Source organism: Monodelphis domestica, chromosome 5, assembly GCF_027887165.1.
Source record: "Monodelphis domestica isolate mMonDom1 chromosome 5, mMonDom1.pri, whole genome shotgun sequence".
In the NCBI taxonomy this organism is placed as follows: domain Eukaryota; kingdom Metazoa; phylum Chordata; class Mammalia; order Didelphimorphia; family Didelphidae; genus Monodelphis; species Monodelphis domestica.
In genome coordinates this window covers 8,250,195-8,276,242 of record NC_077231.1, presented here as the reverse complement: position 1 = coordinate 8,276,242, position 26,048 = coordinate 8,250,195, and the positions used below count along the sequence as shown (strand labels likewise).

At 43.5% G+C, this 26,048-nt stretch overlaps 1 protein-coding gene across 1 annotated transcript; it reads left to right on the top strand.

Annotated features, from left to right (window-relative positions):
• The first annotated feature begins 8,984 nt into the window (after positions 1-8,984).
• On the top strand, positions 8,985-11,189 carry LOC107649945 (endogenous retrovirus group K member 6 Gag polyprotein-like). The gene has a single exon (XM_056798592.1). It carries the CDS (start codon positions 8,985-8,987, stop codon positions 11,187-11,189), a length of 2,205 nt encoding a protein of 734 aa, XP_056654570.1.
• Positions 11,190-26,048: the final 14,859 nt, after the last annotated feature.

The following is a 26,048-nucleotide window of genomic DNA, read 5'->3' as shown; positions in this document are numbered from 1 at the left end:
TATTTATTGCCATGTAATTGGGAAAAATAGTTTTTAATGATTGCCTTGATTTTCTCTTCATTAGAGGTGAGGTCTACTTTTTCATCTTGGATACTATCAATTTGGTTTTCTTCTTTCCTTTTTTTATTATATTGACAAATACTTAGTGTATTTTATTTGTTTTTTCAAAGTACCAGTTTCTAGTCTTGTTTATTAATTCAATAGTTTTTTTTACATTCAATTTTATTAATTTATCCTTTAATTTTTAGGATCACTAATTTAATTTTCATCTGATAGATTTCATCTAATAAAATTTTCATCATTTTAATTTGTTCACTTTCAAGTTTTTTAATTTGCATGCCCAATTCTTTGTTTTTTTTTTGCCCTCTATAATTCATTAATATATGAACTCAAGGATATGAATTTCCCCCTTAGTACTACTTTGGCTGCATCCCATAGATTTTGAAAGGATGTCTCATCATTGTCATTTTCTTCAATGAAATTATTAATTGTTTCTATGATTTGTTCCTTAACAAACTGATTTTGGAGAATCGTATTATTTAATTTCCAATTAATTTTTGATTTGCCTCTCCATGTACCCTTACTAATTATTATTTTTATTGCAATGTGATCTCAAAAGGTTGCGTTTGTTATTTCTGCTCTTTTGCACTTTTTTTTGCAATGTTTTTATGCCCTAATACATGGTCAATCTTTATGAATGTACCATGTGCTGCTGAAAAGAAGGTGTATTTCTTTGTGTCCCTATTTATTTTTCTCCATATATCTACTAACTCTAATTTTTCTAAGATTTCATTCACTTCTCTTAACTCTGTCATTTATTTTTTGGTGTGATTGATCTAGTTCTGATAGAGGAAGGTTCAGGTCTCCCACTAGTATAGTTTTTCTATCTATTTTATCCTTGAGCTCCACTAGTCAAATTTAGAAATTTTGATGCTCTGCTATTTAGTTCATACATGTTGAGTACTGATATTTCCTCATTGTCTATACTGCCTTTTATCAGGATGTAATTACTTTCTGTACTAGAGGGGAATCAGGAACCAAAGCTTGACAGATCTCTGACAGGGAGGGAACAGATAAAGAGAAACACCACTTCCTCTCCCAGACAGAGCAGCCTCAGAGAAAGTGAAATTTCATCTCTGTCCAGAGCTGAAGGAAATCCCCTCCAATCTCTGTTTTCTATCTCTTCTCTGGATAATTATTTTCTTTGGTCCCCTCAGTACAATTGAATAATTAGATGTTTAGTTCTTCTTTAAGTTAAAAGATCTATTTATTATCTAGAGACTTAGGATTGGTAGATTAGGGAAAGAGGGAGAACAGGAAGACCCTAATTCTGATTTCACCCTAAATTCCCTTTAGAGGTTGAGGGCTACAGTCTGGGGACCTGAGTCCCTGAAGATCACTGTGGAATCAGACTGATGTAATTTCCTGATATGGAGATAAAGTTTTGAAAGATATGGATGGTACATTTTCTAAATGTCTCTTGCCTTCTCTAAAGGGAAAAAGTCTCTATCCAACACTTATGAGGAAAGATGGCTATCTGGGTCTCTTCAGATCAATTGAGGGATCATAGCAGGCTTAGCTCAGCAAAGTTGCTCTTTCCCCCTCTCAGTTCAGAAAGGACAAGATCCTCTTTGCAACTGTCTCCCTGCTTTTCTTGTCTGGAGATTCCAGTCCATCCCCTGTCATCAGCCAAACTTCCATTTCCTTCCTGCATAAGTTTTCTTGCAAAATCAAGTCCTTGAAATGCTTTGTGTATCTCTCTCATGTCCACACTTCACTATCTCTTTTAACTAGAGCTATTTTTACTTTGGCTTTGTCAGATATCATGATTGTAACTCCTGCCTTCTTTTTCTCAGTTGATACCCAGTAAATTTTTCTCCATCCACTTACCTTTACCCTATGCATATCTACCTTCCTCATGTGTGTTACTTGTAGACAACATATGGTAGGATTTTAGTTTCTAATCCACTCTGCTATTTGCTTCCACTTTATGGATGAGTTCATCCCATTCACATTCAAAGTTATTATTACTACCTCTGTATTCCCCAACATTTTGATTTTCTCTCCTTGTCCTGCCCTTTCCTCTTTCATTATTTCCTTTTACACCAGTGTTCTATTTTTAATCAGTCCCCCTAATCACCACCCTTATTTTAATTTCCTTTCTCCCCCCTCCCTTCTTATTCTTCTCTTATTTTTCTTTTGGGGTCTTTTTAAGCTACCCCATATTCTCTCTCCCTTGTATTGCTTCCCTCCCCACTCTCCCTTTATCCCTCTTCCCTTTTTATTGACCTTTTATTTTTTAGGGTCTATTAAATTTGCTTTCCCCTTTCTTTTCCTCCCCCCTTTTTCTAACTCCCCACCCAAATCCCCCCTTAGTTTTCCCCTCTCAACTTCCCTATAGGGTAAGATAGAATTTGATACCACAGTGGATCTAAATACTCTTCCCTCTCAGAATTGATTCCACTGAGAGTAAGGTTTGAATATTACCTTTTAGCACTCACTTCCTCTCCTTCTTATAGTTGTATTCATCCCCTCCCACTCCTGTGTGACTTTTTGTGTAATGTAGATTATCCTAATTTTCTTATTCCTTCAAGTTTCTCTTGGTGCCATTTTTTCTCCCTTCCCCTTTCTTTCTTCTTTTTTAACATGTGATTTTAAACCACTTAGTACCCCAATCTCTACCTATGGATAAATTTTCCAACTACTATAATAGTGAATACAATTTTTGACAGTTACAAATAACATTTTCCATATAGGAATATAAACAATTTGGCCTTGTTGAGATTCTTTTAAAAAAAAAAGTGAGACCCCTCTCTTTCTTATTTACCTTTTCACGTTTCTCTTGGTTTTCGTATTTCAATGTCAAATTTTCTGTTTAGTTCTGGTGTTTTCTTTACAAATATTTGGAAGTCTTCTCTTTTGTTGAATGCCCATACTTTCCCCTGAAAGTATATAGTCAATTTTGATGGGTACCTGATCCTTGATTCTAGACCCAATTCTCTTGCCTTTCTAAATATCATATTCCAAGCCTTGCAGTCTTTTAGTGTGGAGGCTGCCAGATCCTGTGTAATCCTGATTGGTGCTCCTTGAAATCTGAATTGTCTCCTTCTAGCTTCTTGTAATATTTTCTCCTTAGCTTGGAAGCTCTTGAATTTGGCAATTACATTCCTGGGGGGTATCTTTTGAGGATTTAGTATGAACTCTTTCAATGTCTATTTTGCCTTCTTGTTGCAGAACCTCAGGGAAGTTTTCTTGGATAATTTCTTGTAGTATGGTGTCAAGGTTTCTGTTTGTTTCCAGGTTTTCAGGTAGGCCTATGATTGTCAAATTGTCTCTCCAAGATCTATTTTCAAAGTCAACCACTCTCTCAATGAGATATTTTGTGTTGCCTTCTAATCTGTCATTCTTTTGACTTTGCTTTATTAATTCTTGCTGTCTTGTGAGATCATTGCCTTCTACTTGCCCAATTCTAGTTTTTAATGACTAATTTTCAGCTAAGATCTTTTGATTTTCCTTTTTGGTTTGATCTATCCTGCTTTTCATGGCTTCCAGCAGGTCATTTCTGGTCTTCAATTTGCTTATTATTTCATTTGATTTCTAGGCTTTAATTTCCAAGTGGGAGATACTGTCTTCTAAACTGTTATTTCTTTTTGAACTATTTCCCACTTTTCTTGCCATATCTCTTCCATTTTTTCTCACAATCTCAGATTTAAAGTCCTCAAGAACGTGTGACCAATTTCCATTTTTTTCCAAAGGTTAGGATATGTTTAATTATTTGTCATATTCTACTGTCTCTTCTTTAGTTTGGGTTTTTTTCTGTATAAAATTATCAATGGGAAATGTTTTCTTCTTGGGTTTTTTTGGTGTTTGTAGATTTTATTTCCTGGGAGTTGGTGGACATTGTTTTGTTCCTTCCTGATCATATGTCTAAGTAAGGAATGTGAGTGATCTTTGTATTGGATTCTGGAGAGGTTTTTGCCCTGAGGATATTTTTCCCAGTCCTCAGCAGTGTCCAGCTGCTCTTAGTGGCAGGTCCAGCCCCTGTGAACTTATAGATTGCCTGGGAAGAGGTCTGGGTGTGTAGTGTAGGGAAGTCCCTGTTTTGAGCACTGGATAGGTTTTAGCCCAAGGGTTTGTTTTTTTTATTTTTGGTTCTCTGTGGCATTTTGCTGTGAGCCACCCCCTCTCCCCAACATCCTTACCCTATCTCCACATTTCCTCAGCTTTCTGGGATCCCTTGTCTTGCTGTTCTTTGGGGCAGGTCCAGCCCCTTAGAACTTAATGATTGCCTGGGAAGAGGTCTGGGTGTGGAGTGTAAGGAAGAATCTCTATTGGAGAAGTTTTTGACCAAGGGCTTTTTCAGTTCTCTGTGGCATTTTGCTGTGAACCACCCCTCTCCCCAAGATTCACACCCTATCTCACCATTTCCTCAGCCTTCCAGTATTCTGAGTCTAGTTTCTCTTATGGGTAAGTCTGTGTTCACCTTGGCCAGTCTCCCTCCTAGAACTTAGAAGTTTGTACCATGCTTGCTTGGACTCTGGAAAGGTAGGTGAAGTGGGGGAGGGGTGATGAACTCTCACATTGGTGGGGGAAATTTTGACCCATTTTAGCATGGAAATGCCCTAACTTTGCCTACCTTCTGCACTGTGCCTTACTGTGGAACTCCTTCGCTTGTTTGATTTTGGTTTTATCATTATGAGGCACTGTGTCTCAGTTGGTGGAGAGGAAAACTCTGCTTCTACTCTGGAGCCAACTTCACCTGGAAGTACATACAAGGCATTTAAGGAATGCTTATATCCTTCCCTTCCCTCTTTCCTCACCCACTCTCCTGCTTCAAAAGCTATAATACTTTGACTCTTTGTGAACATCACTCTGTTTTTATAGCTGAATAAACTGAGATCTCTTCTGAGGGCCAGCACAGGCACATAGCACAGGCTCTGCCATATCTATTGCACCTGAACAAGTGACTGATTTGATGTCACTCTTATAGTCATCCTGAGGCCCATTTTCTTCCCCAAAAGCTCTGATGAAGAGATAGAAGAGATGAAGGATGCTGAAAAATCAGCAAAAGACCTCACCTGGCCTGCCTTCAGGACAACATGATATTTACACAGTCAGAGATTCTGCTCCCCTCATATGATATTATCTAGAGTCCAGGGTAGATGATATTTTATCTCAGTTCTGTTTGATTTATTCCAGTCTGGCTGGTCATTAAGGTTCAAAAAATAACATCCCCAGTGTCTCCCATCACTCCTTTTATCACTCCCCCCAAAGATGCTTTTCCAGTCTTCCCTTTCCCAGGCGATTGAGGCCAGAGGGCAAGGTGAACACTGAACACAGGTGCAGATGGCCTCAGCTCTTCCTTCTCAAATAATACTTGCCCTGAAATGAAAAGTCACATTGGAACTGCACTTTCCAGTTTACAAGATCCTTTCTTCACGTTATTAGAAGGAGGCTCAAAGATGTAAGCCACCTCAGAATCAGCAGAGCCATGACTAGACTGGAGGTTTCAGATCTCACATCAATTAATCTCTCTGCTGCACAGTGCTACCCCTCAGGAATCACCAGTGCCTAATGAGAAAGGGTTTTAGATCATAAGCTCCCATATTTGAGTAGGATTCCCCTCTACAAATCTATAGATTTGTCCAGTATTTAGAGCTAAAAATAGCTAGTTCAACTGTTTTTTTGGGCAACATGACAAGGTGAAGTCTCAGAGGGCAAAGAGCTTAGTTCCAGAAACATGTGAGCATTTAATACTGAATTAGGATCCACCTCCCACCTTTGGTGTCTAAACCATCCAGAACAGATGGCTCCCCCTCTGGGAAAGCACTTGACAGAAGTAGAAAATCTACAGTTTCAGGCATTTTTTAAAATTATAAAGGATGTTTGAAAATTGTATATATTTATAATTTTTCTCCCATCACCTAATAAGGCAACAAGAGTTCTACAAATACTTGTGGATGACTTACAAGTTTCTGATCAACACAATATCCCCAAATTTATCCTGGTTTCCTTCCCATCTGTCTTTCCTCCTTTGGGCCTGCTTTCTCTGAGGGCTCTAATTCCTTCCTCTTCAGTCTCCTTACTTGCAATCTGAATCCACTCTCTTTTCTTCATTAATGCTGTTTCAAATCATCTTAACCAATTGGATCCCATTATGAATAATTAAAACCCACCATCACCCCCTTGCTATCCTCTGACAGTGACACTCTCATAAAAGATAAAAAAGGCATCAGCAACAGGTGGAAAGAACACTTCAGTCAGCTTCTCAACTGACCTTCTTCAGTCGACCAAAGTGCCCTTGACCAGATCCCCCAAAACCGCACCATTGAACAACTTGACGTCCCTCCTTCAATAGAGGAAGTCCAAAAAGCCATTAAACAAATGAGTACAGGCAAGGCACCCAGTAAAGACGGGATCCTGACCAAGGTGTACAAGGCCTTAAAGGGAAAGGCGCTCCAGGCATTCCACATAGTGCTGACCAGCATATGGGAAGAGGAAGACATGCCCCCAGAACTCAGAGATGCCTCCATCGTAGCCCTATACAAGAACAAAAGCGCACGAGCAGCCTGTGACAACTACAGAGGAATTTCACTATTCTCCACTGCTGGAAAGATCCTCGCCCGTGTTATACTCAACAGACTCCTGTCATCTGTTTCAGAGCAGAACCTGCCTGAATCACAATGCAGCTTCCGATCAGATCGCAGCACCATCGACATGGTCTTCACAGTGAGGCAAATGCAGGAAAAATGCCTTGAGCAGAACCTGAGTCTCTACATTGTCTTCATAGACCTGACAAAGGCATTCAACACAGTGAACAGGGACTCATTGTGGGTGATCCTTAGCAAGCTCAGTTGCCCAGCAAAATTCATCAAATTGATCCAGGTCTTTCATGTTGACATGACAGGGGAAGTCCTATCTGGTGGAGAGACTCCCAATCGCTTCAACATCTCCAATGGCGTGAAACAAGGCTGTGTCCTCGCTCTGGTACTCTTCAACCTGTTTTTCACCCAAGTATTACGACATGCTGTGATGGATCTAGACCTGGGCGTCTACATCAAATACTGACTGGATGGCTCACTATTCGATCTTTGCCGCCTGACTGCAAAAACAAAGACAACAGAGAGGCTCATCCTGGAAGCTCACTTTGCAGATGACTGTGCTCTCATGGCCCACCAAGAAAACCATCTTCAAACCATTGTGTACAAGTTCTCCACCGCAACAAAACTGTTTGGCCTGACTATCAGCCTCAGCAAAACAGAGGTGCTGTTCCAACCTGCACCAGGGAGGCCAACGAACCAGCCATGCATTACAATAGACGGCACGCAGCTTTCTAACGTCAACACTTTCAAGCACCTGGGCAGCACCATCGCCAATGACGGGTCCCTAGACCACGAGATTAATGCCAGGATCCAAAAGGCCAGCCAGGCCCTCGGGCGGCTGTGCTCCAAAGTCCTCCAACACAGCGGTGTAAGCACTGCGACGAAGCTCAAAGTGTATAACGCAGTGGTCCTCAGCTCGCTCCTGTACGGGTGTGAGACATGGACACTGTACTGGAAGCACATGAAGCAGCTGGAGCAATTCCACCAACGCTCCCTCCGGTCAATCATGAGGATCCGATGGCAGGACCGAATCACCCACCAGGAAGTCCTCGACAGAGCCAACTCCACCAGCATCGAAGTCCTGGTCCTCCAAACCCAGCTACGATGGTCTGGACACATCATCCGCATGGACCCACAGCGAATACCAAGACAGGTATTCTATGGTGAACTGTCAGCTGGACTCAGGAAACAAGGCCGACCAAAGAAAGGATTCAAGGATCAGCTAAAGTCCAACTTGAAGTGGGCTGGCCTGACACCAAGGCAACTAGAACTCGCTGCCTCTGACAGAAGCAGCTGGCGAACCCACATTAACCATGCCGCCACCACGTTTGAAGATGAGCGACATCGACATCTTGCCGCTGCACGTGAACGCCGACACCAGGCCACACCCGCACCTCCCGTCACAACGGGCGTCCCAGGCCCCATGTGCCACAGACTTTGTGCCTCAGCCTTTGGACTCCAAAGCCACATGAGGGTACACCGTAGATGAAAACGCACAAAGACAATTGTCATTCTCGGTCACCGAGAGACTACTACTACATAGAGACCAGCTCTCCCAGAGCCTCTTTGTACAGAACCTGACAACAGACAAGAAACAGTGCAAACCTAACAAGCCTCACTTCCTCCCTTATCACAAGATGTTTTCCAACAGATATAAATTAGTGCAAACCTGACATGCCCCCTCCCCACTTCCTCCCTTATCACAGGATGCCTCCCCAAACTAGCTCCAGATGTCCGTAAGGAATGCAAGACCCCTCCCCTAATATTTACTTTCTCCCCCTAGCCACAAGTATATAATAACATGCCTTTACCTCAATAAACGACTCCTCTTTGCATACCATGTGAGAGCTGTCCGTTCCTTACTTGTCTCTTCCCCTTTCCTTCTCTCTCTCTCCCTCCCCTCTCAGGGGTCGTAAGGGGCTGGTCCCCGACAGATCTGGCGCCCATCGTGGGGCCCGAGCGACCACCGGACAACTGAGGAAAAGTTCGGCGCCGAAATCGAGACTACAGTAACGGGTAGAGATCGAACAGATCTCGAGGAATGGTAAGTTGTCCCAGTCATATCCCCCTCTCAAACCCCATTGTGTGAATGGTCGAATGTATGTGTGTTTTGATGGCAACGGAATAACAGTCCCCTTATATATACGAGTAATAGGGCGCCCCTTTGGGGAACCTGGCCGGGGCTTATACGGCACGCCTACGCTCAAATATAAGGGACCCCTCTTTGACCAAAGGGGAGAGGCCAATTCGTGGAGAGTTGATCTCGCGGTTCGACTGCCGTTGACCTGTTTCTGAGTGTGGACCTGGAATTACTGCGGTTCCGTTCTTGCGCGAGCAGGACGGCCAGGAAACCGGGGAAGCGAATCTTGTGTGTGACTGAAAATGGGGAAAACACTATCTAAGGAAGCTCTGTTTATAAAAGAATTAAAAGAAAGAATTAAAGAGCGCAATGTAGAAGTTAAGAAAAGAGATCTGTTGCGCTTCTTCTCCTTTATTGAACAACGCTGCCCGTGGCTCATTCTCCATGGCCCTGGCATTCACCCCCTAACTTGGGATAAGGTTGGCCGAGACCTTAATGATTTTGCACGCTCAGGTCAGCCCATCCCTGAGGATTTCTTTACTTTTTATGGCCTGATTCGGGACATCCTTAAAGAGGCTGATTCCAGTACACAGGTCTCCCACCTCCTCAGCCTTGCTGAGGACGCTATTGAAGAAAGTAAAAAACAGACTGAAGAAACCCCTGAATTAGGCAACATAGACAAAAATTACAAAACCCCGTCTCAAGAAACCCCTGAATTAGACAGCATGGGCAAAAATTACAAAACCCCGTCTCTTTTAGACGAACGTATTAACATCCCCTCACACTTACCAGAACCACTCCCTCCTCCCACCCCCACACTCCCCTCCGCTCTTCAGGAGAAGCAGTCCCCGCCCCTAGGAACACTCCCCTCCCGAGGCTCCGCTCTTCTCCCTCCCTCCCGCAGACCCGCTCTCTACCCTGTCCTTTACGATAGCAATACACCAGAGACCCTCAATCCAGCATACCAGACTGAACTGGATGAGGCGGCAGCCGGATACTACCCCCCAGACTTCCTTAAAAACAAGCCCCCTCCCTATAATCCGCTTTACCCTTCCCCGATTTTACCAACTCTTCCCAATACAAATGACCTAAAGATAGCCACTGCTCAATTAACTAAGCAAATCACTGATCTCAAACAATTTATAGACTTACAACATGAGATCGGCCACTTAACAAGCCAATTACATGACCTTCAGGTCGCCACCCTGAAACCAATCTCACATTCAAAAAAACCTAAAAACAACCCCTCCAAACTACAAAAGCCCCTCCTGGCCCTCCCGGTAGTTACCAGGCGTAGGACTACCACCGGTACCACCCCGGAGGATGTAGACATAGAGGAAATCCCTGACGAACTGTCCCAACCCTACCAAAATTCACCCCCCGTTTCCTCTGAATCTGACAGAGAGGAGGGGGATGAAGAAGCGAATCAAGGGGTCCATACCACCGATACAATCCGGCCCCATGCCCACCCATTTAAAAGACTTAAATTCAAACAGATTAAGGACCTCCATTCAGCAGTAAAAAACTATGGCCTTAATGCTCCCTTTACCCTTTCTATCTTGGAAAGTCTCGGGGGAGATGGGCACTTACTCCCCTCAGAATGGACTAAGGTTACACAATCTGTCTTGTCTAGAGGCCAGTTTTTAACCTGGAAGGCAGAGTTTCAGGAAAGGGCAGAAAATCAAGCAAAATCAAATCTCACAAACCCCCAAACAGCCAATTGGACAGTAGACAAACTCATCGGTCGAGGTCGTTATGCCCCTGACACCGTGCAATTGAGATTGCCTCCTGGCCTCCTCATGCAAACTGCCCACGCAGCCTTAACTGCATGGCGCGCTGTCCCTGCCTCCGGGGCCATCACCGCCCCGATCTCTAAAATCCTCCAGGGACCAAACGAGCCCTATGCTCAATTTGTAGCCAGACTCTTAGAGACAACAGAAAGGGTCTTGGGACAGGACGGTACCGATAACCCAGTGGTTAGACACCTGGCCATTGAAAACGCCAACCCTGCCTGTAAGGCCGCCCTTAGAGCAAAATCTAGAGAGCTTGATCTGAACGGCATGATCCGCTTATGTAATGATATTGACTCTTATGACCACAGAATTAACAAATCTATCTCCTTAGCTATTGGAGCAGTCATTCAAGCCACCCGACAGAACGCTCCCCGTAATTGCTTTAAGTGCGGCATGCCCGGACATTTTGCTCGTGAATGTCCCTCCAATCAGACTGCTCGTGAATGTCCCTCCAATCAGGCTGCCCCTAGTTTACCTTTCAGCCCCTCGGGTGTGCCTTCGAGACTGCCCCCAAGTGTCTGTCCGAAATGTAGGAAAGGGCGTCACTGGGCCAGCGACTGCCGCTCCAAAACTACCTCAAATGGACAAAATATTCCACCTGTCCAGGGAAACGGGATGCGGGGCTCCCTCGGGAGCCCCTTCCCCTCACCCTTGCTCGAGCCACAACAGGCAGCGCAGGCTTGGACCTCTGTTCCTCCTCCACCAGAATATTAACCCCTGAGGATGGCCCTGAGGTCATTTCCACCGGTGTCACTGGTCCACCACCCCCTGGTATGTTCTTCCTAATCATCGGAAGGGCACTCACTACTCTACAGGGAGTTGTGGTCCACCCCACATTAGTGGACAATGACTATACAGGAGAAATAAAGCTCATTGTTGAGTCTCCCCATGGCCCGGTTACTATCCCTGCTGGCCACCGACTAGCCCAAGCCCTCCCCCTTCCCATGGTGGGTGACTTCCCTACCATTGAACAGACAAGGGGCCCTTCGTCCCCAGGATCGTCAAACATCTATTGGGTACAACAAATCACTGAGTCCCGTCCCACCCTCCAGTTGTCACTCGACGGGAAGAAATTTATCGGGCTGCTTGACACCGGGGCCGATTCCACGGTCATTTCCCACAAACACTGGCCTTGTGCCTGGCCCCTTCAGCCCTCTACCACTCATTTGTCCGGCATAGGGCAAGTCAATCACACACTTCAGAGTTCAAAGTTCCTTACTTGGAGAGATGCTGAGGGTAACACCGGCACGACTCGACCCTATGTAGTCAAAGGGCTCCCTGTTAACCTCTGGGGCAGAGATATTCTCGCTCAAATGCGACTCCTCATGGTGAGCCCCAGCGACCCTGTCACACAAATGATGCTTAAATTTGGCTTCCTCCCAGGAAAAGGGCTTGGCAAAAATGAACAGGGCAATCCTCAACCTATCTCCCTTACACCCAATAGAGATAAAGCAGGCTTTGGGTCACAAAATTTTTCATAAAGGCCACTGGTCCTCCTGCACCCCAGGCAGATAAGATAACTTGGAAGTCTGATTCCCCTGTCTGGGTCGACCAGTGGCCCCTCACCTCTGAAAAGGTCCAGGCCGCCATCATGCTGGTGCAGGAGCAAATCTCTTTGGGCCACCTCGAGCCCTCCACCTCACCATGGAACACACCTATTTTTGTTATCAAAAAGAAGGCTGGAGGGTGGAGATTACTACAAGATCTACGGGAAGTTAATAAAACCATGATTCCCATGGGCGCCTTACAGCCCGGACTCCCATCTCCTACAGCTATCCCCAAGGGATTTCACAAAATAGTTATAGATATAAAGGACTGTTTTTTCTCCATTCCCCTCCACCCTCAGGATTGCCCTCGATTCGCCTTCTCTATCCCCATAGTCAATCAAATTGGCCCCAATCCCCGTTTTCAATGGTTAGTCCTGCCTCAAGGAATGGCCAATTCTCCTACCCTATGTCAAAAGTATGTTGCTCAGACGATAGATCCCATCAGGCTTCGATTCCCTTCCGCATATATTATCCATTATATGGATGATCTTCTCATAGCAGCTCCCTCCCCTCAACTGACCCAGACCATCGCTCAAACCATTACTTCAGCCCTACAGGACAGAGGCTTTAAAATTGCCCCCGATAAGGTACAGGTCCAATATCCCTTTTCTTTTCTCGGGTTCCGCCTCGAGATTGATCATCTCTTTACACATAAAGTCACGCTTAATCGTTCCACCCTAAAAACACTTAATGATTTTCAAAAACTTCTAGGGGACATTAATTGGCTTCGCCCTTATCTCGCCCTTGCAAAAGCACACCTCCGCCCCCTAGAGGATATTCTACGCGGGGATACTGACCCCTCTTCCCCACGATCACTAACACCTGAGGGAGAAATCTCCTTACAAAAGGTTGAACAGGCAATTGCCAAACAGAACATCGGTTACTTCTCCCCTAAGGATCCCCTCTATTTAATCATCTTTTCCACTGAATTCTCTCCCACAGGTCTCCTATGGCAGGACCCTTCTCCCCTCATTTGGCTACACCTTCCCCTAGCCTCTAGGAAGATCCTGATCCCCTACCCTGACCTGGTTGCTCAGCTTATTATGATGGGTGTCCGCCTGGCCACTCGCCACTTCGGCCGCCAGCCCGATCATATTGTTTCCCCGTATAATAAAGAGCAACTGCGATGGCTGCAAACACAGAATGATAATTGGGCCGTCCTTATCTCATCCTATCAAGGCACTATTGACAATCACATGCCCAGTAATAAACTCTTACAATTCTTTACCCTTACCCCCTTCACCTTAACCCGTATTACGCAGTCATCTCCCATTCCCGGAGCGCCCACGATTTTCGTGGACGGCTCGAAAACAGGCCTCGCGGCCATTGTTATGCATGATTGTCCCCATACTATCCACACTCCTTATCAATCCACACAACTGGTTGAACTCTATGCAGCACTCACTGTTTTTATCTCTCTGCCTGAATCCCCCTTCAATCTGTACTCTGACAGTCGATATGTCGTTCAGTCCCTACTACGGCTTGAGGCTACTCCTGTTATTCAACCCACAACAGCCACCTTTTTCTTATTCACCAAGATACAGCAAGCCATCAGAGCACGGTCCCACCCCTTCTTTATAGGCCACATACGTGCTCATTCAGGTCTCCCAGGCCCCTTGGCATTAGGAAACGACCTTGCAGATCAATATACCCGCTTGGCCGCTCTGGCTGTACCTACAATCCCCTCGCCAGACCCTATTTCCCTTGCTACTGAAGCCCACAAACTGCACCACCTTAACGCCCATACTCTCCGCTTAGCCTACAAAATCACTAGAGAGCAAGCCAGAGCTATAGTGAAAAGCTGCAAAAATTGCCTTACGCTGTTACCTGAACCTCACCTTGGAGTCAACCCCCGTGGCCTCCTCCCTGGCCACCTGTGGCAGATGGACGTTACTCATGTTCCCTCCTTTGCTAAATTGAAATATGTTCATGTTTCCATTGACACCTTTAGTGGGTTTCTTTTTGCCTCGGCACAATCTGGCGAGGCCACCAAACATGTCATCAAACATATGTTTCTCGCCATGTCAGTCATGGGAAGACCATTGACCCTTAAGACAGACAATGGTCCTGGCTACGCAAGCCGTTCCTTTAAACAGTTCTGTGCTCAATTAGGCATAAAACATATCACTGGCATCCCCTACAATCCCCAAGGGCAAGGTATTGTAGAAAGAGCAAACCAAACACTGAAAAATACCATTTTCAAACTAAAAACTCAGGAGACCCTCTACCCCTTGTGTGGCAACCAAACCACCTTGCTGGCACATGCCCTTTTTGCCCTTAACTTCCTCACCCTGGATACGGAGGGCCGCTCTGCCGCGGACCGTTTTTGGCACCCACACACCACCTCTAACCTCGCTCAGGTCCTATGGCGTGATCCCCTCACGGGCCGTTGGAACGGCCCTGACTCTGTTCTGACCTGGGGCAAAGGCTCAGCCTGCATTTTCGACAAAAGGGAGCAGTCTGCTCGCTGGATCCCCTCACGTCTAATAAAAACCTTCAGCCCAGATAATCACCTCCCCCCAGGGTCTACCCCTGAGAAAAACCTCCCCTCTTGTCTTACAGATAATGCCTGAAACCCATGATCCATCCTGCCTTGTACTGCGAACACTGTTGGCTGCCTCCTTGTTCTTCGCGATCCTCGGCCTTCTTGCTGCCCTGATAGAATCCATCCACATCACCCTCTACATTCGCAGTCTGAACGACCCTTGAACATTCGTGACCATTATGGGCCTTCAAATTTTATTGTTTCTTTCCCTACTCACCCCCCCTCTGAGTGCACAACACCACTCCCACCGTCCATGGAAATGGACCCTTAGCAGCTGGGACAGTAGCTCTATTATCCAGATTACAACCACCTCTGGAGCACCCAGCTTCACCTTTCTCCCCTGCACAATTATTCAACAGGACGGACCATGCCTACCGGAAAAACGCGGAGCCCCTACATCACACTTCACGTATAATGATTATTACATTTGCCCTTCTTCCAATCCTGGAAAGCATTATTGTAATCGCCCAAATGTATACTATTGCTCCTATTGGGGATGTGAGACTCGCTCTACCGGATGGACTCCCCCCAAATTAGACTCCTTCCTTTCCTTTCATTGGGGACCCTCGGGTTGTAAGCCCCGATCACAGCTCGGGCGCTTTATCGCGGAGGGTTCTAAAGGACTATGGATTGACTGTTCATATCTCAACCTTACAGTACTACAACCCACCGATGACAGCTGGCTCCTAGGAAGAACTTGGGGTCTCCGCTCCTACCAACCAGGAGATGACCCCGGAGGACTGTTTTTCATCAAGAAAGAACTCCCTCAGGAAACCCCCCCCTCCATTCAGGGCCCAAACAAGGCCCTCCGACCCGCTAAACCCCGACACCCACCTCACCCCCCCACACCGACATCCACTCCCCAACTTAGACCGTCTCCCTCGTCCCCCGTCCCCTTCCCTTCACCCCCTCCTCCTCCCCTGTTACCCCCTATCCCTAAGGAGAAACCGATAATCCCTTACCCGTACCTCCCTCTCCTGCAAGCGTCTTTTTCCGCGCTTAACCACTCCTTCCCAAACTTCACGACCAATTGCTGGCTTTGTTTAGTCGCGTCCCCGCCCTATCTTGAAGCTTATGCCCTAACCGATAATAATCTTACGTGCTCTAAGGTTGACAACCCCTCTGCTTGTCACTGGGATAATGATGATCCCTCCCTTACTATACCTATCATCGGAGGCAACGGCACTTGCATTGGCAAGAATACTACACTTAATCCTTATTGTGCCGTGTCCTTCGTGACTAGGAATGACTGCAAATTTTATATTCCCCCTGGTAATACCCGTTGGCTTTGCGCGAAAGCAGGCCTTCAAGCCTGTTGGGCTTCCACCGCCCCAGAGGACGTGTGCATTCTGGTCACCATTGTACCACGTGTCACCTTTAGGCCCGACCAGGACTTCCTCCCCCTGTGGGAACGACTCCAAAACCCCAGATGGAAAAGAGAACCGGTAACCCTCGCCGTCACGGTAGCCGCTCTTCTTGGCGCCGCCGGTGCAGGGACCGGCATAGCCGCTCTAACTTCCCAACACATATCCCACAATCATTTACGGGCAGCAGTAGATGAAGACATTGCCCGCTTAGAATCCACCATAAATTTCTTGGAAAAGTCCCATGCTTCCCTTGCTGAAGTAGCCTTACAAAATAGACGAGGATTAGACCTCCTCTTCCTCCGCGAAGGGGGACTCTGTGCCGCCCTCGGAGAAGAATGTTGCTTCTATGCTAACCACTCTGGCGTCATTAGGGACTCCCTAGCCCAACTCAGGAAAGAGCTTGAACAGAGGCGCAAAGATAGGGAAACAAACGGCCCTTGGTATGCACAGTTTCTGCCTAGTTCTCCATGGTTCTCTGCAATCCTCTCTACCCTCCTTACCCCCCTCATAGTTTTTATCCTTGCCTTGACTTTTGGCCCTTGGATTTTCAAAACTATCACACGGCTGGTCACTCGCTCCGTTGAATCATCCATAAAAGCCTTCCCTATGGTACAGTACCACCGCCTAGAGACGGTTGGCCACACCTCCCCCTCCACTGAGCAATACAACCAGCTCCATTTCTCGGGACGGTAATCCAACGACGGGAATATTGCGGGTCCCTTGCCCTTGCGTGGAGGCTATTAGGGAAACACCCCGCATAGCCTAAGACAGGAGCCGCCTCCGAAAGGGCTCTTCAAGACGGGCTTAAGACCATGCTGTGATAGTTCTGCAAATCCATTTTCTCTCAAAACCTCTCCCCCTCTTTTTGAAAAGAAAAGGGAGGAATTGTACAGAACCTGACAACAGACAAGAAACAGTGCAAACCTAACAAGCCTCACTTCCTCCCTTATCACAAGATGTTTTCCAACAGATATAAATTAGTGCAAACCTGACATGCCCCCTCCCCACTTCCTCCCTTATCACAGGATGCCTCCCCAAACTAGCTCCAGATGTCCGTAAGGAATGCAAGACCCCTCCCCTAATATTTACTTTCTCCCCCTAGCCACAAGTATATAATAACATGCCTTTACCTCAATAAACGACTCCTCTTTGCATACCATGTGAGAGCTGTCCGTTCCTTACTTGTCTCTTCCCCTTTCCTTCTCTCTCTCTCCCTCCCCTCTCAGGGGTCGTAAGGGGCTGGTCCCCGACACCTCTTCCTCTCTGTACCCTTCCCTTGAACAGGTGCTGCTTCTCCTGCTGATACTTTTGGGAGAATATGTCAGTATGCTTATTTCTCTAAGGCTTCCTGGTCGCAAAGTACTCTCCAAGCATTCTTTCTAGACAATGACCCTGGAGTTGGAGGGCCAGCTAGTACAAGTTTCATTATCTCCTCATTGCTGAAGAAAGAGTAACCCAGAAAGGCTAGAGATCTCCAAGGTTACATTCTTAAGGTTTCTGAGTTCAAATTTTAACTTAAGTCTTTGAACTCCAAGTCCAGTGATCTTCATATAGACCACACTGCATCTTCTAGCATCAGTGACGACGTTTGGTCATATTTAATCAGGTCCTACTACTCCCATGCCCTATATAGACTAAAACTATAAGCTCCTTTCTGGCAGAGATTTCTTTATGTATTTCAGAACTAGAATGATAACATGTATATGATACACTTAATAAATCCTTACTGATTAATTAATTGGTTTAGTGTTTCTTCTTTGGGGCCATTTTTATGCTTTTTTTCCTCTATTTTAGGCTTTTCACTTTTCATAACCCCTCAGGAGCTGCAAAAGCCTGGCTTCTTTTTGCCAATGTGTAAGTCAGCATCTCCTTGACATCAACGCCCACACTGTTATCAAACTTCCAAATTACCCAACCATTGTCAGAGTGTCTGTTATAATGACACAATTAAAACCTCATCAACAGAGAAAGAAAAGCCACCACCTGCACGATACCTAACCTGACTCCAACACACAAAGAAACTTGTAGGGGAAAAAGCCAGAAAACATTTTCTTAAATCTGAGAAAATCTCTAAATTCATACACTAAATATTCATCATTTCTAAATTCATACATTCTTAGAACTAGAAAGGATATTAGGGATCATTTGGTCCAAATTTTTCCCGTAAGAGAAACTAAGTTACTTATTCCTATCAAGGAAACTAAGGTCCATGGAGGAGAAATTATTTGATTAAGGTCCAGAATCATAAATAGGATCCAGAACTCTAGATCCCCAAGCCCTAACACTCTTTCCACACCATAACTTCCTTTTAAAATGTTAGTGTTTAAACCTGGAGATGAGAAAAATGTGCCCTAAAAATATGTTCTTTCCCAGTCAGTCTGCCATCCTTACCATCTTTACCCTAGAAATGATGGGATGTTCACTGGGGCTCCAAGCACTGGACTCCGTCTTTCAGAAAAGAATAGAAATTACTAACATTTAATGTCTCCAGCTATAAATTTAAAGGTATAAAAGACACAGTACATCAGAGAGCCCTTAGACAAGAAAAGAAAGACCAGGAATTGCTTCCCAGGAAGTCAACACTTCCAGGAGGAACCCTAGAAATTTCCAGTCTTCATTTCATGGATGAGGACAGTGTGATTCAGCCAAGATAGGCATATGATAGATTAAAAAAAATCCATGACCCACTGGCAACAGGGTTAGAGATGGGGTCAAATTCCAAACCTCTCTAATATTAGAGCAGCATTAACTAGTAAGTTGTCTTCTCTGGACCTCAATTTCCTCATTTGTAAAATAAGAGATGTACAGTACAATCTCTAACATCTTCTCTAGCTTAATTGTATTTCCTGGGTTTAAGTTCCAACTCCACACTTACAGTTACATAACTGACAACTCTCAAGGGGGAAAAAATACATTCATTTCTCTTTTTTTCTTTTTCTTTTTTTTTATTTGGTCAATTTCACACATTATTCCTTGGTTACAAAAATCATATTCTATTCCTCCCTCCCCTCCCTCCGCCCTTCCCATAGCCAACAATTCCCCTGGGTATTACATGTGTCCTTGATCAGAACCTATTTCCATGTTGTTGATGTTTGCACTAGGATGATCATTTAGAGTCTACCTCCCCAACCATATCCCCTTGACCCATGTAATCAAGCAGCTGTTTTTCTTCTGTGTTTTTACTCCCACACTTTTTCCTCTGAATGTGGATAGTCTTCTATCTCATAGATCCCTCTGGGTTATTCAGGAACACTGCAATGCCACTAATGGAGAAGTCCATTACATTCGATTGTACCACAGTGTATCAGTCTCTGTGTACAATGTTCTCCTTGTTCTGCTCCTTTCACTCTGCATCAGTTCCTGGAGGTTGTTCCAGTCCCCATGGAATTCCTTCAGTTTATTATTCCTTTGAGCACAATAGTATTCCATCACCAACAAATACCACAATTTGTTCAGCCATTCCCCAATTGAAGGGCATCCCCTCATTTTCCATTTTTTTGACACCACAGAGTGGCTATGAATATTCTTGTACATGTCTTTTTCCTTATCTCTTTGGGGTACAAACCCAGCAGTGCTATGGCTAGATCAAAGGGCAGACAGTCTTTTAGTGCCCTTTGGGCATAGTTCCAAATTGCCCCCCAGAATGGCTGGATCAATTCACTACTCCACCATTAATGTCCTGACTTTGCCACACCCTCTCCAGCATTTATTACTTTCCATTGCTGTCATGTTAGCCAAACTTCTAGGTGTGAGGTGATACCTCAGAGTTGTTTTGATTTGCATTTCTCTGATTATAAGAGATTTAGAATACTTTTTAATGTGCTTTTTAATAGTTTTGATTTCTTTGACTGAAAATTGACTATTCATGTCCCTTGCCCATTTATCAATTGGAGGATAGCTTGATTTTTTGTACAATTGATTTAGTTCTTTGTAAATCTTAGTAATTAGACCTTTGTCAGAGGTTTTTGTTATGAAGATTGTTTCCCAATTTGTTACTTCTCTTCTAATTTTGGTTACATTGGTTTTGTTTGTACAAACCCCTTTTAATTTGATGTAATCAAAATTATTTACCTTACATTTTGTGACTATAAGTCTTGCTTGGTTTTAAAATCTTTCCTTTCTCAAATGTCTGATATGTATACTCTTCAATACATTCATTTTTTGATTAGCCAATTAATGGACTGACTGTAAAGACTGGCTAACCCCAGGAAGCAATGGTGATGCATCCTTTGATTTAATTTTTGTGTTTAAAAGCAAATGATTTTTCCTAAATATTTTCATCAACCTGAGACTTTAGACTCTCTCTGAATTCATCCTTGCTATTGTAGCCTTCATCAGACTTCCTGGAATTTTTTGTTTGTATATCAATACAAATACATGCCCAAATTTTATGTTTCTTCTAGACTTCTAGACTGTACTCAGTAAATGTTTGGTTTTGTTGCTCATTGTTTAATGGAATTGAATGAGGACTTGGCTTTGCACCAGGAGATCTAGATTTAAATGCATTGTGATACTTTAAAGTTCCATGGACAGATCACTTGATATCTCTTTGCCTCAGTTTTCCTATCTGTAAAAATGGTGATGAATGAAATATGCCATCATATTAAGTTAAAAAAATGCTCATCTAGTCCAACCAGAATTGAAAAAAGATCTCTTTTGGAATAGACTCCAAATGTGGCCATTCAATCTAGCTTTGAGTACTGCCAATAAAAGAGAACTCACAAGTTCCTGGGGCAGACAATTTTACTTTGAGAAAGTCCTGACTTTTAGGCAGCTTTTTCTGACATCAATTCTAAAATTACTTCTTTTCAATTTTCCTCACTGCTGCTGTTTCTGTCCTCAGGAGTCACGCAGAATAAGTCTCCTTTATCTTCCATATGACAATCCTGCAGATACTTGAAGGTAGCTTTAATGTCTTCCCCCCCACCCACCCTCAGTCTTCTCTTCTCCAGTATAAGACTAATTTCCTGGTTGATCCACAAATCCCGTGTCTCAATCTTGTGAATTTTAGATTTATTCCACCCTGCTTAGTCTTTAGAATTCTAGCAACCAGAAATGCATACACCCCCAACCAAGGATGAACTGTAGGGGAGGATGGACCTGTTTGTGCTAGCAAGTGACAAATCAGAAACAACTGACTGACCCCCTGGGCTGTACTAAGCCAAGTTTAAGCCACCATTGGTACATGTGAGACACAGAAAGTGATGTAAAGAACAGCCTTTATATTTCACATCACTTCCTATGAGGGGGACTTTTGTGGACTTGGAGGAGCTGGTGGTACATGGGTCCTGAGACTGCTTCCCTTTGTCGACCACATGGTGAGTGTCAAGGCTGAATCCTCTTTCCCTGGATTTCTAAAGGTACCATCCTCCAAGGAGGCCCCTCATCTTGGAGGAGGCCTCATGGCTGGAAGTTGAGCTAGATTTAATCTCCTGGGAAATCCTGTTGGCTCGGGCCTCTGAACTCCCCCTGGCTCAGGCCAGGCCAGTGCAGATCTTCTACCCTTTTCCCTCTTTTTTCCTCATTCTTAATTTCTTTCTTCTATTGTAAATAAACCACCATAAAATTCTATTCTGACTTGAGTATTTCATTGGGATTTAGAATTTAAATCCCTGGTAACCATTAAATAATATAGTCAGTCTCAAACCAAAATTTTATACATAACAGTCTTATAATTCATGAACTATCTCCCTCACAGGAATATTGTGAGGAAAGTGCTTTGAAAGCAATGTCCTGGAATAGCTATGTAGTATAATGGATAGAGCATCAGGCCTGTCAGCAGCATATGGGCTCAAATCTAGCCTCAAACACTTCCTATCTGTGGGACCTGAGGCAAGTCACTTATCTTCAATTGCCTAGCCCTTACCAATCTTCTATCTTAGAACTGATATTAAGACACAAGGTAAGGATTTTTTTTTAAATAGCAATGTAGTTTTTGAAAACGCAAAATCAGTATTAAAATTGGTTGGTGAATGAATGAATGAAACATAGTTATTGTTTGTATAGGTGTTTTCAAAGTATTTGACAAATACTATCTCATCCTCAGACCTGTTGGAAGTAAGTGTATTTATTATTCCCATTTTACAGATGAGAAAATTGAAGCAAGACTGAACCTAGAGTCGGGGGCCCAGGTATATATAATCCTGCTCTGTTTGACACTTTCTAGATGGTTGACTTTGAGCAAGTCACCTTTCTCTGAGCCTCAGTTCCTTCCTTGGTAAAATGAGAATACGAATGTTTGCATTCACCAGCTATCTTACAATATTATTGTGAGAAAAGTAAAATATTTGGAAAGTTTTCAAATGCTACAGAAATGGAAGCTTTTTTGGAATCTCACTTCTTTCAAAACTCAGCTCAAGGATCATTTCCTATATGGAGCTTTTGCTTAACAACCCCCTTCCCCAACCAGTTCCTGTCCAGTAACTCTGCCCCTAGGTCGTTTCTAGGAGTAGAAGGCAACCTCCTTACCTCTTCTCTGCCTTCTCAATGAAATGCCACCATGATTAAAAAAACCCTTTCCAGTTCCCCTTATGGACAAGTTTCCCATATTCAGATGTGAGCTCTCTTTAAGGGAAGAGACTGACTCAGTCTCATTTGCAGGGACTAGTATCCCCAGAGGTCCCCACAGTGCCTGGCTTGTATAAGGAAGACTTACTTGATACATCCCTATCTCCCCAGATACTCGTACTCTCACTGTCCCTATTTGTTTGATAAGTTCTTATAAATGTCTCTGTGATTTCTTCTGAAAGAATGAAAGGTTCTTGAGGCTATTGTTTCACTTTGTCTCTATATTCCTAGCTCCTAGCCTAGTGGCTGGCATCTAATAAGTGTTTGATTATGGGTTTAAATGAAATGATTGTCATTATTATTGTTATTATTCTCTGTCAACACAGAACTTGTTTTTGAAGAGGACAATAAATCCTTCAAAAGCTCAATTTTGGTTGACAATGGCAAAGAAGCCACCCAATAAACACAAAGCTGCCCTTTGTGTCTTGATTACTCATCTGCCCATCTTTAATATCTGCTGCCCAATTTGTACTTGTAATGTGATTGATATGCTGCACTGAGCCATCCCCACCCCATCTGTCTTTGTCCTTTTTGTGGCCAAAGGGACCTATTGAAACAGCTGCCTCTGGTCAGAGAGAAAGTGGAGCTATTGCTAGACATGAAAAAGAGGAAAACTAAATACTCTGACAAAATATTTGAATTATGGTGAACTCTAACCACTAGGCAAATTGCCTGTTGTTGTTTTGAAGGCTAAATACAGACAGAAAGCCAAGTATTAAAAATAAGACCACCATCCAGACCCAAGGTAATATCCTTCTTTTCTGGTCTATGGAAAAGAAAGGGGTTCTGGGGGCATAAACAAGACTATATTATTGTCATAGCAACTGACCATGATCCCGCTTACAGAGGATTAGCCACCAAAGTCTGAGATGCCATTTCTCTAGACGGACTGTGTTTTCAGTGTCCCTAATCCCCTGACGCTCCATTCATGCTCAAGGGACCCATTCATCATCCCACTGCTGCCTGCACTGCATCCTTGTGCAAATGGGAATCTGAGAATTAAAATAAGATTAATTGTTTGACGAGATTGCAGAGTTAGCAATCAATGAATGCAGGCTTATCATATGTCAGATCGAGTTAGGACAAGAAAAACAAATTGACATAGGGAAGGAAGAATAGGCCAGGCATCATCAACCCCAAGCTGTCTCCCTAGGTTGCGGATGGACTTGCTGTGTCACTCCACTGTTACTTGTTTGGACTGATGATGAGAGGAATGTAAATCACTTCTCCCGCTCTGCCTTAGCATGATCAGAGAAGCTCAGTTCATACCTCCATCCGGGACAGTATTCGCCATGGTTTCCTCCTGCTTGGGTTTATACTCAAGGCTGCATTAATACGTTAGCCAAGCAGTGATTGTATATTTTCAGCCTCCCTCACTCCCTACATCTCTTCAGGGGCCAGACCAGTTGAATCTCCCTGCATCTCATGCCTCTATACCCCATGGCCATTACCCTGTTCAGACACTCATCACACCTCACCGGAATGGTTGCAATAGTCTTCTAACTGATGCCTCTTCCTCCAGCCTCTTTCCACTCTAATCTAGTCTACACCGAGCCACAAAAATGCAGAGCTAGCCATGTTTCTCACTTACTCCACAAACTTCAGTGATTCATTATTGCCTCTAATATCAACTATAAACTCCTCAGTCTGGCATTTAAATCTTTTGGGGAACAGGCTTCATCCTATATTCCCAACCTGGTTATGCATGATTCCTTTTCCATATACTCTAGAGTCCTGTCAAACTGACCATCTTACTGTTCTTCACATAGGATTCTTTACCTCTCATCTTCATTCCTTTGCACTTTTCTATCTTCCATGCCTGGAATTCACTCCCTTACTGCCTCTGTCTTTTGGAATCTCTGGTTTTCTTGAAGACTCACTCAGCTGAAGCATCACCTTCTACATCTACCTTTTCCTGATTTTCCCAAAGTCTGGGGCCCTCCCCCCAAAACTGCTTTCTCTATTAAATTTTTTCAGTCAAAAAACATTTGTTGAGCTCTTTCTTTTTTTTTTTAAGCCCTTGGAATCAATACTGTGTATTGGCTCCAAGGCTAGGCAATGGGGGTCAAGTGACTCACCCAGGGTCACACAGCTGGGAAGTGGCTGAGATCAGATTTGAACCCAGGACCTCCCATCTCTAGGCCTGACTCTCTCAATCCACTGAGGCATCCAGCTGCCCCCTGAGCTCTTCCTATATGATAGACATTTTGCCCATTACTACAAATACAAACAAAGGCAAGACTTTTCTTCCCCTTTGATGGGAAAGTTTCCTTTAGGAATTTTACCTTTTTCCTGATGCCTGGGGTTTCTTCAAATAACTTTATCTCCTCTTATAGAAGGGATTTTTTTTTAATTTTTTTTAATTTTTTTAAATTATATTTTATTTTATCATTTCCAAGCATTATTCATTAAAGACATAGATCATTTTCTTTTCCTCACCCCCACGCCCCCCACCCCCCATAGCCAACGCGCAAATCCACTGGGCATTACATGTTTTCTTGATTTGAGCCCATTGCCATGTTAATAATATTTGCATTAGAGTGTTCATTTAGAGTCTCTCCTCTGTCATGTCCCCTCAACCACTGTATAGAAGGGATTTTTAAAAAGCTTTTACAAAGGAATACTTATTGAGAAGGCACAGCAAAGAATGAAGCATAAAAAAATACCCCAAGCCCAAGAGGATTTCCTCCCCTCTACATACCCACTTGATCCCTAATTTGTTATTAAGGGACAATTAATCCCAATACTATATAAACTATTTGAAAAAATAGGTAAATAAGGAATCCCAGATTCCTTTTCTGACCCAAAACTAGTTTTGCTATTTAAGCCAGGAAAAGAAAAACAGAGAAAGAAAACCATAGCCCAATTTATTTAAAGAATTTTGATGCAAAAAATTAAAATAAAATACTAGCAAGGAGATTATAGTAATATATCACAAAAGTCATACATACACTATGATGAGGTGGTATTTGCCCCAGAAATGCAAAGCTGGTTTAATATGAGGGAAAATAGCAGCATAATTGATCAAACAATAAGGAAAGCAACAAAAATCAAGACCATATCAATAGATGTATGAAAAGCTTGTAACAAAATGCAAAAGTCATTCCCATTAAAAACACTAAAAAGCATAGGAATCAATGGAACTATCTTAAAATAAGTAGCATCTATCTAAAACCAAGAATAAGCATTGTTGATATATCTGTATCTATACATATGAGGATAAAATCAAAGCTTTCCTCATAACATCAAGGGTGACACAAAGATACTCATTATCACCAATATTATTCAATATTGTACTAGAAATGCTAACACCATATTTGTGTCATAAAAGGAATTTTGTAGGACTCCTCTGCCTATTTTCCTAAATATTTTATATAGTATTACAACTAATTGTTTTTAAATGTATGGTAGAATTCATTTGTGAATCCTTTCCCTGGGCATTTTTTCTAAGGGAGTTCATTAAAGACTTGTTTAATTTCTTTTTCTAAGAGTGATAAGGACAAGGCAATGGGAGTTAAGTGAACTGCTCAAGGTCAGATAGCTGGGA